Here is a 13,104-nt window from a genome sequence, read left to right as displayed (position 1 = left end):
GTCCCGGGGGACGGTCCCGCACTGCTGGGGAAGAGTTGGCTTGCTGTCATGAACTGGAAATGGGGCGATGTCAATGCAATTTCTTCTGTGGAGCGAATATCATGCTCACAGGTCCTGGACAAATTTGACTCACTATTTCAACCCGGCATTGGCACTTTCATGGGGACCAAGGTAGTGATTCACATAAACCCGGACACCAGGCCAGTACACCACAAGGCCAGAGCGGTGCTGTACATGATGCAGGAAAAAATAGAAGGCGAATTGGACCGCCTGCTGAGGGAAGGCATCATCTCGCCAGTCAAATTCAGTGACTGGGCGAGCCCGATTGTGCCAGTGCTCAAGGCGGATGGGTCAGTCAGGATATGTGGTGATTACAAGGCCACGATCAATCGGGTGTCACTCCAAGACCAGAACCCGCTACCGAGAGCAGAGGACCTCTTTGCGACGCTATCCTGTGGCAAACGTTTTTCAAAATTGGACCTGACCTCAGCTTACATGACCCAGGAGCTGGCGAGTGAGTCAAAGAAGCTGACCACCATCACGACACACAAGGGGTTGTTTGAGTACAACAGATGTCCGTTCGGGATTTGCTCGGCCGCCGCGATCTTTCAACGAAACATGGAAAGTCTCCTCAAGTCGATTCCAAGGATGGTGGTTTTTCAAGACGACATCTTCATCACGGGTTGCGATACTGAAGAACAACCTGGAGGAGGTGCTATGCGGACTGGACCGGGTAGGTCTGCGACTGAAAAAGGCGAAGTGTGTCTTCCTAACTCCAGAGGTAGAATTCCTGGGGATGAGGGTAGCAGCAGACGGGATCAGACCTACTGCGTCCAAAACGGAAGCGGTCCAGAGAGCACCCAGACCCCGTAACACGACGGAGCTGCGTTCGTTCCTGGGGCTCCTGAACTATTTTGGTAACTTTCTTCCCAAATTGAGCAAGCTGCTAGAACCGCTACAAGTGCTCCGACGCAAAGGTCGCGAATGGGTCTGGGGGGACAGCCAGGAAAGGGCTTTTGATAGAACACGTAATTTATTATGCTCCAACAATCTGTTAACACTATATGACCCATGTAAGAAACTTGTTTTAACGTGCGATGCGTCGTCCTATGGGGTCGGGTGTGTGTTGCAGCATTTTAATGCCAAGGGTCAGTTACAGCCGGTAGCTTATGCCTCCAGAAGTCTGTCCCAGGCAGAAAGGGGCTACGGGATGGTAGAAAAGGAAGCGCTTGCATGTGTATATGCAGTAAAATAAATGCACCAGTACCTGTTTGGCAGGAAATTTGAGCTGGAGACAGATCACAACCACTTAAGGTCCCTTTTGGCCAACAACAAGGCCATAAATGCAAATGCGTCGGCCCACATACAGAGGTGGGCACTCACGTTAGTCGCCATGACTATACAATTCGGCACAGACCAGGCACTGAAAACTGCGCCGATGCACTCAGCAGGCTCCCACTAGCCACCCAAGGGGGGCAACCGAGCATGCTGCGGAGATAGTTATGGCTGTTGAAGCTTTCGAAAGCGAAGGCTCACCCGTGACAGCCCGTCAGATCAAAGTCTGGACGAATAGAGACCCGCTACTGCCTTTAATCAAGAAATGTGTCCTGAATGAGGACTGGGCAGCCACGTACGGGCCATGCCCTGTGGAATTTAAACCATTTCACAGGCGCAAGGATGAACTCTCGATTCAGGCCGATTGCCTACTATGGGGAAACCGAGTAGTCATGCCCCAGATGGGCAGAGAGGCGTTCATCCGAGAACTCCACAAGGAGCACCCGGGCATTGTCATGATGAAGGCAATTGCCAGGTCACACATTTGGTGGCCAGGGATAGATGCAGACCTGGAACTTTGTATTCGCAGGTGCAACACGTGTGCCCAGCTGGGCAATGCGCCCAGGGAAGCCCCCCTTAGCCCCTGATCCTGGCCCGTCAAGCCATGGTCACGCATCCATGTGGACTACGCAGGTCCTTTCATGGGAAAAATGTTTTTGGTTATAGTAGACACCTACTCCAAATGGATCGAGTGTGACATTCTCAATTCAAGCACATCCTCTGCCACGGTAGAAAGTCTATGGGCAATGTTCGCCGTCCATGGTCTACCGGACGTCTTGGTCAGCGACAATGGCCTGTGCTTTACAAGCATTGAGTTCCAGGACTTCATGGCAGGAAATGGTATCAACCATGTTATAACGGCACTGTTCAAGCCGGCCTCAAATGGCCAGGCAGAATGAGCAGTGCAGATAATCAAACAGGGGATGCTCAGAATCCAAGGGGGTTCCCTACAAAGCTGCTTATCATGCCTCCTGTTGTCCAATAGATCCCGACCACACTTGCTCACAGGGGTTCCACCCGCAGGGCTGCTAATGAAAAGGACGTTCAAAACCAGGTTATCCCTCATTCACCTCACCATGAAAGAAATTGTTGAGAGCAGGCGCTGGTCACAATGTGACTACCATGACGGGAATGCGAGGGCACGATATATTGATGTCAATGACCATGTCTTTGTCCTCAACTACGCTGCAGGGCCCAAATGGCTCACAGGCACTCTGATTGCCAAAGAGCGGAATAGGATTCTGGTAGTTGAACTTACCAATGGACAAATCTGCCGCAAACACATGGATCAAACAAAAAGGAGGTTCAGCAACACCATAGAAGAACACGATGTAGAGTTCACTCCACCACAGATGACCGAACACCCGAACCAAGTGGAGGAGAGCCCAGTCACTGTGGGCAGTCCGGACAGGCCTGAGGCACCGCAAACAGCAGACCAGCGCCCAACAACTGGAGCCCCAACTCAGGCGCTCTCCAAGGGAGCGTAAACCACCAGAGAGACTTAACCTGTGATCCCAATAAGACTTTGGGGGGGAGGTGATGTCATGTATTCAACTGTCATTGTAATACATGTATAAACTGACCTAAGTTGTACACCGTGAGAACACTGACCACTAGGTGGTGAACTAGTGGGAGACAAACCTAACCTGGACTTTCAGGTATAAAAGGGGAAGCTCCACTCACCTTCTTCACTTCAGTGCTGGAATAAAGCTTACTGGTCACAGAGTGACCTTCTCTAAAGTATGGGCCTCTTGTGCATTTGTACTGTAGTAAGGACATGTCAATCCACATCCGGACCGGGGTCAAACAGGGCTGCGTTATCGCTCCAACCCTCTTCTCAATCTTCCTCGCTACCATGCTCCATGGCTCAGTAACTCACCATATGCAATTCATGGAACTATCCTGTAACTTAATTTAACTATTCAGCGCCTATAATATAGTGAAACATCCCAAGGCGCTTCATAGGAGTATTATGCGATATAAATTTGACACCGAGCCGCATAAGTAGAAGTTATCGCAAATCAAATGCTTGGTCAAAGAGGTATGTTTTAAGGAGGAACGAGAGGTAGAGGGGCGGAGAAGTTTAGGCAAGGAGTTCCAGAGCTTCAGCCAAGGCAACAGAAGGCACAGCCACCAATGGTTGAGCGATTATAATCAGTAATGCTCAGGAGGGCAGAATTAGAGAAGTGCAGACATATCAGGGGGTTGTAGGGGTGGAGGAGATTACAGAGGTAGGAAGGGGTGAGGCCATGAAGGGATTTGAAAATAAGGATGAGAATTTTGAAATCGAGGAATTGGTTAACCGGAAGCCAATGTAGGTCAGTGAGCACTGGGGTGATGGGTGAGCGGGACTTGGTGCGAGTTAGGACACGGGCAGTCGAGTTTTGAATCACTCTAATTTACATAGGGAGCGGGTGGGGAAGTGGAGCTGAGTCGATGATCAGATCAGCCATGATCTTATTAAATGGCGGAGCAGGCTCGAGTGGCTGTATGGCCTACTCCTTTTCCTATTTCTTATGTTCTTATGTACATATCGTAGAATATGGGAGGCTAGCCAGGAGTGTGTTGAAATAGTCAACTCTAGATGTAACAAAGTCTTGGATGAGGGCTTCACAGCGGATGAGCTGAGCCAAGGGCGGTGACAGGCGATGATATGGAGGTGAAACTAGGCGGTCTGAGTTATGTTGCGGATAAGTGGTTGAAAGCTCATTCCAGGGTCAAATATGACACCAAGATTGCAAACAGTCTGCTTCACAGATCAAGGTCCCACTCTCCCGCACAATTTATTTGCTTTTCAGAATGGCAGGCAGTGACTAGTGGAGTACCGCAGGATTCAGTGCTGGGACACCAGCTCTTTACAATATACATTAACGATTTAGATGAAGGAATTGAGTGTAATATCTCCAAGTTTGCTGATGATACTAAACTGGTGTGAGCTGTGAGGAAGATGCTAATAGGCTGCAGGGTGACTTGGACAGGTTAGGTGAGTGGGCAAATGCATGACAGATGCAGTATAATGTGGATAAATGTGAGGTTATACATTTTGGGGGTAAGAACACGAAGGCAGAATATTGTCTGAATGGTGACAGATTAGGAAAAAGGGAGGTGTAACGAGACTTGGGTGTCATGGTTCATCAGTCACTGAAAGTGGGCATACAGGTACAGCAGGCGGTGAAGAAGGCAAATGGTATGTTAGCCTTCATAGCTAGGGGATTTGAGTATAGGAGCAGGGAGGTCTTACTGCAGTTGTACAGGGCCTTAGTGAGGACTCACCTGGAATATTGTGTTCAGTTTTGGTCTCCTAATCTGAGGAAGGACGTTCTTGCTATTGAGGGAGTGCAGCGAAGGTTCACCAGACTGATTCCAGGGATGGCTAGACTGTCATATGAGGAGAGACTGGATTAACTGGGCCTTTATACATTGGAGTTTAGAAGGATGAGAGGGGATCTCATAGAAACATACAAGATTCTGACTGGACGGGACAGGTTAGATGCGGGTAGATTGTTCCCGATGTTGGGGAAGTCCAGAACCAGGGGACACAGTCTTAGGATAAGTGGTAGACCATTTAGGACTGATATGAGGAAAAACTTCTTCACTTAGAGAGTTGTTAACCTGTGGAATTCTCTGCCGCAGAGAGTTGTTGATACCAGTTCATTGGATATATTCAAGAGGGAGTTAGATATGACCCTTACGGCTAAAGGGATCAAGGGGTATGGAGAGAAAGCAGGAAAGGGGTACTGAGGGAATGATCAGCCATGATCTTATTGAATGGTGGTGCAGGCTCGAAGGGCCGAATGGCCTATTCCTGCACCTATTTTCTATGTATCTATGTTTCTCACTGTTATTGTGCAAAATGTGAAAAATAAATTACTCTGCTTTATGTTTGGGGATGATTAGTACAAAGGTACAGCACCTTTGATAAAATTCCAATTATATTCATGCCTTGCTGAAAAAAAACATTTATAAGCATATTAAACAAGAAAAATCAGTTACAAGGTAATGCCATCTTTGACTAATTGCCTGTCAACCAGTTTAGTACTTTAATGTCTAAAGACTCAAGTTTTACGACGCAGTAATAGGACGCATGAACTGAGAAACTTGGGAAATAGAAATGGCCATTCACACCATCCAATTCACTCAGTTAGCCTCATCTGGTTTCAGGACCTGATTTGATCATTTTTCATCTTTTTCAGCTCGTACCCACATCTTTTCACTTTCCGCTGAATCAGTAATTGACCCAATTCCCTTTTGAATACTTCAACTAAGTCAGCATTTACTATGCTAGGTGCCAGCCTATTCCATAAATCAAAAACGCCATGCGTGAAGAAGTTATTTCTGAAGTCTCGTTGAGGCATCATCAGATTCCAATCATGTCCTCTGATTTTTATATGTTAATTTTGCACAACATGCCTCTCTCAACATCCACGTTATCTGTTCCCTTCATCATTATTTCAGGTACTTGGATTCGTTCCAGCCTTTAATCCTTCGGAGCTGTTGATTTATGGAATGAACTGTTACCAGCTGCGGGGTTCACACATTTTATATCCAGAATAATGAATTGTTGGGAGTGAGTTGAAGGCTGTAATCTGATCAAGAGCCTCAGATGGTTTACTCGGAGAATAATGGATACTTGGAAAAGATTAATCTGTAAACTGCAATTTTGAAATGGGGAATGTTTTTGTAATGGGCAGGCTCAATCCTGGAATGGCCAACAGCAGCTTACCCTGAAAATGCCAGTGCTGGTCCCCGAGGACCATCTGCAATGGATTAAAACTCTGATATAAAAAAATTAATCTGTAGTGTCAAACATGACTGCTGAAGCAAAAATATTACTGCATCGCACATCATTGCCTCTGCCTCTGTATTCAAACACAGCAGTCTTGCACGAGCCTTTTCATTTCTTTCATCTGCTACAGCATTGCTCTCAACCAGCTGTTACCATTTTAATGCAAGGCATGAGAAAAATGGTACTTGTGTAACATAACACTGTAAATGAAATTGAGGGGGGTGTGGGGGGGGTGGGGGCGGGGAGAAAAACGTAAATTAAATTGGGGGGAAAAAACCAATATTTTCATTTTGTTGTTCTTTTTTTGTTGGGGTTGTGCAGCATCAAATCAACTTCAACTATGATGCCCCCTGTCGTGCATAGACAATTATGAATAGACCAGTGCATGATGATTCAGTCAATTGCAGCACTATTGCAGGCAGCCTGCTGCTTTAGTGCCGATTCATGGGGCTCTTATTGCAAGTTTAGGGCAGGCAGAAGGAGTTTAACAGATTCTTAAGTAATTTGTAATTTTGCCCACCAAAGAACATTTAGTTAGATTTAAAGGCTGCAGCTTTATGATGGCTCTGTAATCATAGCTTCACTGGGAGATCAGAGTATGAATACAAGCTGGGAAAAAAAAAACATTTGCCAATGTTTTCTCTGTAGAAACAGGCTTCTTGCCAGTCCTTGGTGGAACTCCAGTTGTGGGTATGTGCCCCACTCTTAAGATGTCCAATAGTTCTCTTCCCTCCTGGCTCAAGAACTAGGCACATGTTAACCGAGGGGAGGTGGAAAGCTAAGTAATCAAGCAAAAATACAACTAATGCTCAATACTGGCTGTGGTAATGTTGGAAACTGTTGCTTCATGATTTCTCACTTATATGGTATCACTTAGGTAGACTTGTTTGGATAAGTCTGACTGAGAACAACTACCCATCTCACAACCCAAGTCACTGCTATTATATTGCCAAGTTTCTTACCTTGGTTTTGTTTTTACTTCATTCAATTAATTAAATAACAGAGTGACAATGGGGATTTATTTAATATTTAAAGGCACACGGTCATCGTGAAAAAATGTTTGATGACTTTTGCTGCATGCAAATCACGTGATGAGGCCAACCAGTCCAATTTGTGTCACTGAGCTTGTAGACAATCGAACAAATGTTTGCTGAATATTTTTGCAAGATGTCACCCCTTTAATCAATAAATTCTGGGAATCCAACATTTATCCATATAATTTCATTACTACGACTATTTATAAAGCACTTGATTTCTGATATGTACAGGAAACTCGAAATCCTGGTAATAAACCTGTTTGCAAGCACAATTTAACAATTAATTTATTGATTGGATGGCCAAAATTTGCTTGTGGCAGGGATCTGTCAATAGCATTTGTGGCTTTCCCCAATACACCAGAAACCAAGTGCTTTTCAAATTAGTCATTGCTCTGAAATGAGGACAGGCTTTTGATTCCTGTAAACATACCGACGGATTCATTTATCTTACTTTGTCAAATAGTTTAAAACTAATTGACACTATAATCAGCATTGATGCCTTCATTAAGGTAGCTACAATCTCAATTTGAAAGTCAAGATATTTTTGCCTTCGATCTCGCCATCGTTCTTTAGTAGGAGGGAGGAATAAAATTGTCAACTGCGAAGAATTTGCAGACGAGTTGCTGTTCGGGGATTTCGAATGGGGGCCTGCACCGACCGGATGAACTTTGATTCTAGAGAGATAAATTATCTTCAAGAAAATGTTTTATTCCCCTTCCCTATTTTTCTATTTATACTTTTTCCTCTTAGCTATGAACCAAACAAGCCACCTGCTACTCGTCTTCTGCTGGTGGCTGCCAGAAAGTAGCCTGGTCAACCTGCCTTCTGATTTTCCCTTTCTCCTTCTGGGGAAGCTCACTGCCTTCAGCTCGAGTCACTTTCTTCCCCAGTTCCCACCCTTCTGCCCCTTCCATACCCTGCCTGAGATAGGAGCCATGATTGGAATTAAAGCTATTAAAATTTCAAACAGTGGGATTCATTGATAGTTTAGTACAAAAAAATACATTGAACTTCTATACGAGTCAAGCCAGTGTTAAATCTGAGATACGCACCTATGAAATATGCCAGCAGTATAGCCAGAACCACAGAGGCAGCGATAGCACACAGGGCAGCACACTTCCAGCTACAGTACTTGGACGGCTTCTTGAGTTTAAAAGCATTCCGAGAGAAGGTGCTTCGAGGCAAAAGCCGTGGAGGTGGAGAGTAGACAGTACCAGAGGTTAAAGGATAGCCTGGCGAGGATGTGCTGAACAGAGGTGTTGTCCCAGAAGAGGTCTTGAAAAGAAAGTGCCTGAAAGAGAGAAAGAACAGTCTTCAGAAAAGATATTACGGCCTGGTATACCCATGTGACTAAAACTGCTTTTGTATTTCTCGCCTGGCCAGTCAGCAAAGCGTACAAGACACATACCGTCTGCGATTTTTAAAGAATTACATTTTCCACTTTTTTTGTTCTACATTTTCACTGTTTATTTGTTTCGAGCATCATTCTTGTGCAATCAAAATCGTCTTTTCAGAAATAAGTGGGGTGGGGAGCTTTAATTTGAAAATAGTAATATTGCCATTGCGTAGTTTTACTCCATGGGCCAAGAATTGCTCTGTGTGCTGCATTTATAAACATGTTCAACCAGTACACAGAGAAAATCTCCTCCCAATATTTAAAAAATGTATCCAGTAACAGGAAGACTTAGCTGCAATGTCACTGGTGTGCGCTTCATTTGATTTCTGCATAGAGAGTGGTAGTTCATAATTGCACACTGTTGGGCAAAAGCCCAAAGACAGCAGGATTCAAATTCATTGGGCAGAGAGTTGCGTGCAACATTCTGCTCGGAGCTTGTAATGACACGCAGTTGCTTTCTAGATATTTACACAGCCAGCTCAAGCAAAACAAGCTCTTGCTGCTGCCAACTAATCTCACACCTGTAAACTGGAGGTGATACAGAGATTGATAGATTTTTGTTAGGCAAGGGTATTAAGGGTTGCGGAATTAAGGTGGATAGATGGAGTTAAGATACGCATCAGCTATGATCTAATTGAATAGGGGAACAGGCTCGAGGGGATGAATGGCCTACTCCTGTCCCAAACTGAGTAACATTGATTGCATTTGTATGAAACTATTCTGTCGACAAAATTTGCTGTTGACTACTTTATTGACTAACTTCAACACAAAAGCAAAATACTGCGGATGCTGGAATCTGAAATAAAAGCAGAAAATGCTGGAAATACTCAGCAGGTCAGACAGCATCTGTGGAGAGAAAAACAGAGTTAACATTTCAGGTCGTTGGCCCTTTGTTTTTATTGACTAACTTCTTGCTTTCTGACTAGTCTACTGGAATATGTGGAAGGTGGTTTGTTCACTATTTAGCCATTAAGATTGAGAGCTTGTTCAACAAATTCTAAAGCTGGGGGTTAAACTCGTCACTAAACAGCCACCATTCACTTGGAAACTCACAAGGCAAACTTTCTGTTTGCACTGATCAACATATAATGTGATGAGGTCACTTGATGTCTTTATGGTAGTTGTATACAGTGTCACTGTAATATGCGACTCTTCTGAATATTTTTGCATCCTCAGAATGGCAATGATACCCCGTCAAGATTAGTTGGCTACTTGCATGAACATGGTGTCAACAAAACCTGGAAACCAATCATGAAGCTGACAGATTTTGTTTGCGTCAGACATTAGTTGTGGGTTTTCTGCCATTATGTACACACAAGATGCCAGGGAATTCTAAAACAAGTCACTATTTCAAGATTGATTGACCCGCACTGTAGCCATCATCAAGAGCAAAGGCATTTTGTTTATGAGCTCATCAGGGAATCAGCCTGCAGTGTTGGTGGGCCATCCAGTCCCAAGGCAGAAAGTCTGAACATTATGCATAACACAAAAAAGCATGAAAATGCTTTTACGTCGATCAAGCCCATTCTTTTCACGGTCTATCTTAACATGGACTCCATCACATTAATTAAATCTCAAAGCAAAGTTCAACAAAATTTGGTCTGGTTGTAAAGGAAACATGCAAATGGCCAGAACATCATCACATTCTTCGACAGCATCTTCCAAACCCGCGGCCTCTACCACCTAGAAGGACAAGGGCAGCAGGCGCATGGGAACACCACCACCTGCACGTTCCCCTCCAAGTCACGCGCCATCCTGACTTGGAAGTATATCGTCGTTCCTTCATCGTCGCGAGTCAAAATCCTGGAACTCCCTCCCTAACAGCACTGTGGGAGTACCTTCGTCACACAGACTGCAGCAGTTCAAGTCATCGTCATCATCATAGGCAGTCCCTCGGCTCACCACCATCTTCTCAAGGGCAATTAGGAATGGGCAATAAATGCTGGCCTTGCCTGCGATACCCACATCCCGTGAATAAATTAAAAAAAAACATCTCTACTGTTCAATGTTGGCTGGGTGCTTTCCACAGATGACATTTTTTTTGCTCACAGAGGCATATGATCTTTTCTCTCACATGGATTATTCAATAATTATCCTATAATGAATCCATTCACAGCCTAATATTTATCCAGTTTCCTTCTTTATCTACACAATATTAATGGCTTTTGATGGACATATGTTGCACATATTTGTTACTTTTATTGGAAAAAAGTTCTATTCCGTAGGCTTGCTCGAGACAAGTTATGTTTCTACTTGCGTGCTCTATTTCTGTGCTCACTGTCGAAGTTAAAAGCCTGCTTAAAACATTATATTTTTGCATTTTAAAAACCTGAATCATGTATCCCTCAATCTTCTACCCTCCAAAAATAGCAAGTTGTTCATACGTAGAACTTTATGTTTAGGAGCCATCCTTGTTACTTTATGTTAAACTTCTCAAATCAATACTTTTTGAAGGTAAAGGAGGTAAAATTGGATAACCCCTGAAAACAAGCATGGCAATCGCAGTATGTAATTAGCCGGCATCCGTTTCTTGCATTGCAGGGAGCGGGTTAAATTGGTGCCTGCTCTTTTAAATCATTTCTGCGTACAGTCAGCACGACCCGCGCTGTTCATTGACGGCACGCATCAGCAGGGTGCCCGATATCGCGAGTAGCTAGTACTACTTAAAGGCAGCCAGTACCTCTTAAAGGGGAGGTACATTGTGGCTGCAAGAAGTGATGGCCATTTTTTTCAGAAGTCAATCTGGGCTCTGATACTTTGTGCAGTGGCTCAACATTTGAGGAAGCGACTCAGCCTTTTGGCTAAGATCAAGTGTAGTATCTGTTCTTATCAGTTTAATATCCCCTATCTGGGGACCAAATATTAAATTGATTTTTGGAACAGGGAGATGGAACAGGGGCTTGCTCCGTCCACTCCACGCAACGACTTGGTATTGCAGTGTTTCCAGGAACGGTGCAGCTTCCCCTCTCGGCCTTTTGGCTAAGATCAAATGTAGTAACGCAAAGTGATCTTTGGTGCTGGAGTTGATCTGACAAGAATGAACAAAGAAAAAAAAATTGAGGAAGCGAGCACCAAGGTTTTCAGAAAATGCACTGGTGGTTTTGGTGGAAGAGGTGGTAAGAAGGAACAACATCTTATGTCTGGAGAAGGGCAGAAGGCACCCCAGACATATGCTCAGGAGACAGTGGGAAGAAATAGCGGCGGAGGTCAATGCCAGGGGACTTTTTCCAAGAAGATGGGGTAGCTCTGTTAATAAAGGATGAGTTCAGTGCATTAGTGAGAAATGATAATGGCCCAGAAATTCCGATTTGGCCTTCCCACGGGCATTTTAGAGAAAAAATCCGCACTTATCTTAAGCTGCTGCCCACGTCCGCACTTCCGAGCCTGTGGCCTGAGCTGACTGCCAGTCGCAGCGCGTGCACGTGGGGACGTGCACAGTGCTGGAGCTGGCATCACATGGCTCTGGGCAGCCAATCAGTTAAGGTATCATAGTAATAGGAGTTCCGCAGGATCCTAAACTCCGACTACTGTGATTGTGATAGAACCCGAAACACCCAAAACACAGCCCCAAACACCCAAAACATTAATAAAAAATCGAAAATAATTACACTACATTCATTTAAATTAAAGTTATTAATGTCTTAAAAAAATAATTTCCCGCTTTTTTTAAAGTGGCTTAAAATTAATTTACCATTGTGGGGAGGGTTTTTAATGATAATGTATGTTTTAATAACTTTATTTTTATTTGTTTTTGTATTTTTTTTAAAACACTTGTGCCTGTAAAAGTAGGCTATGCGCCTGCTTTTTCAGGCACAAGATTTTTGAGGACATTTGTAAGCATAAATATCGGAAATGTACACTTACAAGTGTCCTTGCTCCCGATCTAGCTACGATCTGTCAAGCCAGAAACTTGACAGATCAGAAATACCGGTATCCAGCGCATGCACATTGCACGCTGGAAACCGGCATTTCGATGCTTTCCCGGGTCCGTAGGAACTCCGTACGGACCCAGAAAGGCCATTGGCTCAGAAGATCAAGATGTTGAATCAGTTTGGGTGGAGATAAGAAAATAATAAGGGGAAAAAGTCGCTGGTGGGCGTAGTCTATAGGCCCCCTAACAGTAACTACATTGTTGGACGGAGTATAAATCAAGAAATAATGGAAGCTTGTAAAAAAGGAACAGCAATAATCATGGGTGATTTTAACTTTCATATTGATTGGACAAAGCAAATTGGCCAAGGTAGCCTTGAAGAAGAGTTCATAGAGTGTATCCGGGATAGTTTCCTTGAACAGTACATTGCGGAACCAACCAGGGAGCAGGCCATCTTAGATCTGGTACTGTGTAATGAGACAGGATTAATAAATGATCTCATAGTAAAGAATCCTCTAGGAATAAGTGGCCATAACATAGTTGAATTTCAAATTAAGTTGGAGGGTGAGAAAGTTGGATATCAAACCAGTGTCCGAAGCATAAATAAAGGAGACTACAAAGGAATGAAGGCATAGTTGAGAAGTGGACTGGGAAAATAGATTAAAGTGTGGGACGGTTG

At 44.2% G+C, this 13,104-nt stretch overlaps 1 protein-coding gene and 1 non-coding gene across 7 annotated transcripts in view; one reads left to right on the top strand and one right to left on the bottom strand.

Annotated features, from left to right (window-relative positions):
• tenm2a (teneurin transmembrane protein 2a) overlaps positions 1-13,104 on the bottom strand; it is a 652,746-nt gene that overhangs the window by 264,450 nt on the left and 375,192 nt on the right. For all 6 annotated transcript variants that reach the window (XM_070878095.1, XM_070878096.1, XM_070878097.1 and 3 more), the window contains exon 4: positions 8,211-8,449. In XM_070878095.1, the coding sequence (XP_070734196.1) occupies positions 8,211-8,449 (239 nt within the window). The remainder of the gene's footprint in view (positions 1-8,210; positions 8,450-13,104) is intronic.
• LOC139263524 (U2 spliceosomal RNA) lies at positions 11,336-11,517 on the top strand. The gene has a single exon (XR_011593162.1). It is a non-coding gene; the product is annotated as a U2 spliceosomal RNA (small nuclear RNA).

The sequence above is a fragment of the Pristiophorus japonicus genome, chromosome 4 (assembly GCF_044704955.1).
Source record: "Pristiophorus japonicus isolate sPriJap1 chromosome 4, sPriJap1.hap1, whole genome shotgun sequence".
NCBI lineage: Eukaryota > Metazoa > Chordata > Chondrichthyes > Pristiophoridae > Pristiophorus > Pristiophorus japonicus.
This window is presented reverse-complemented; position numbering and strand designations above follow the sequence as displayed.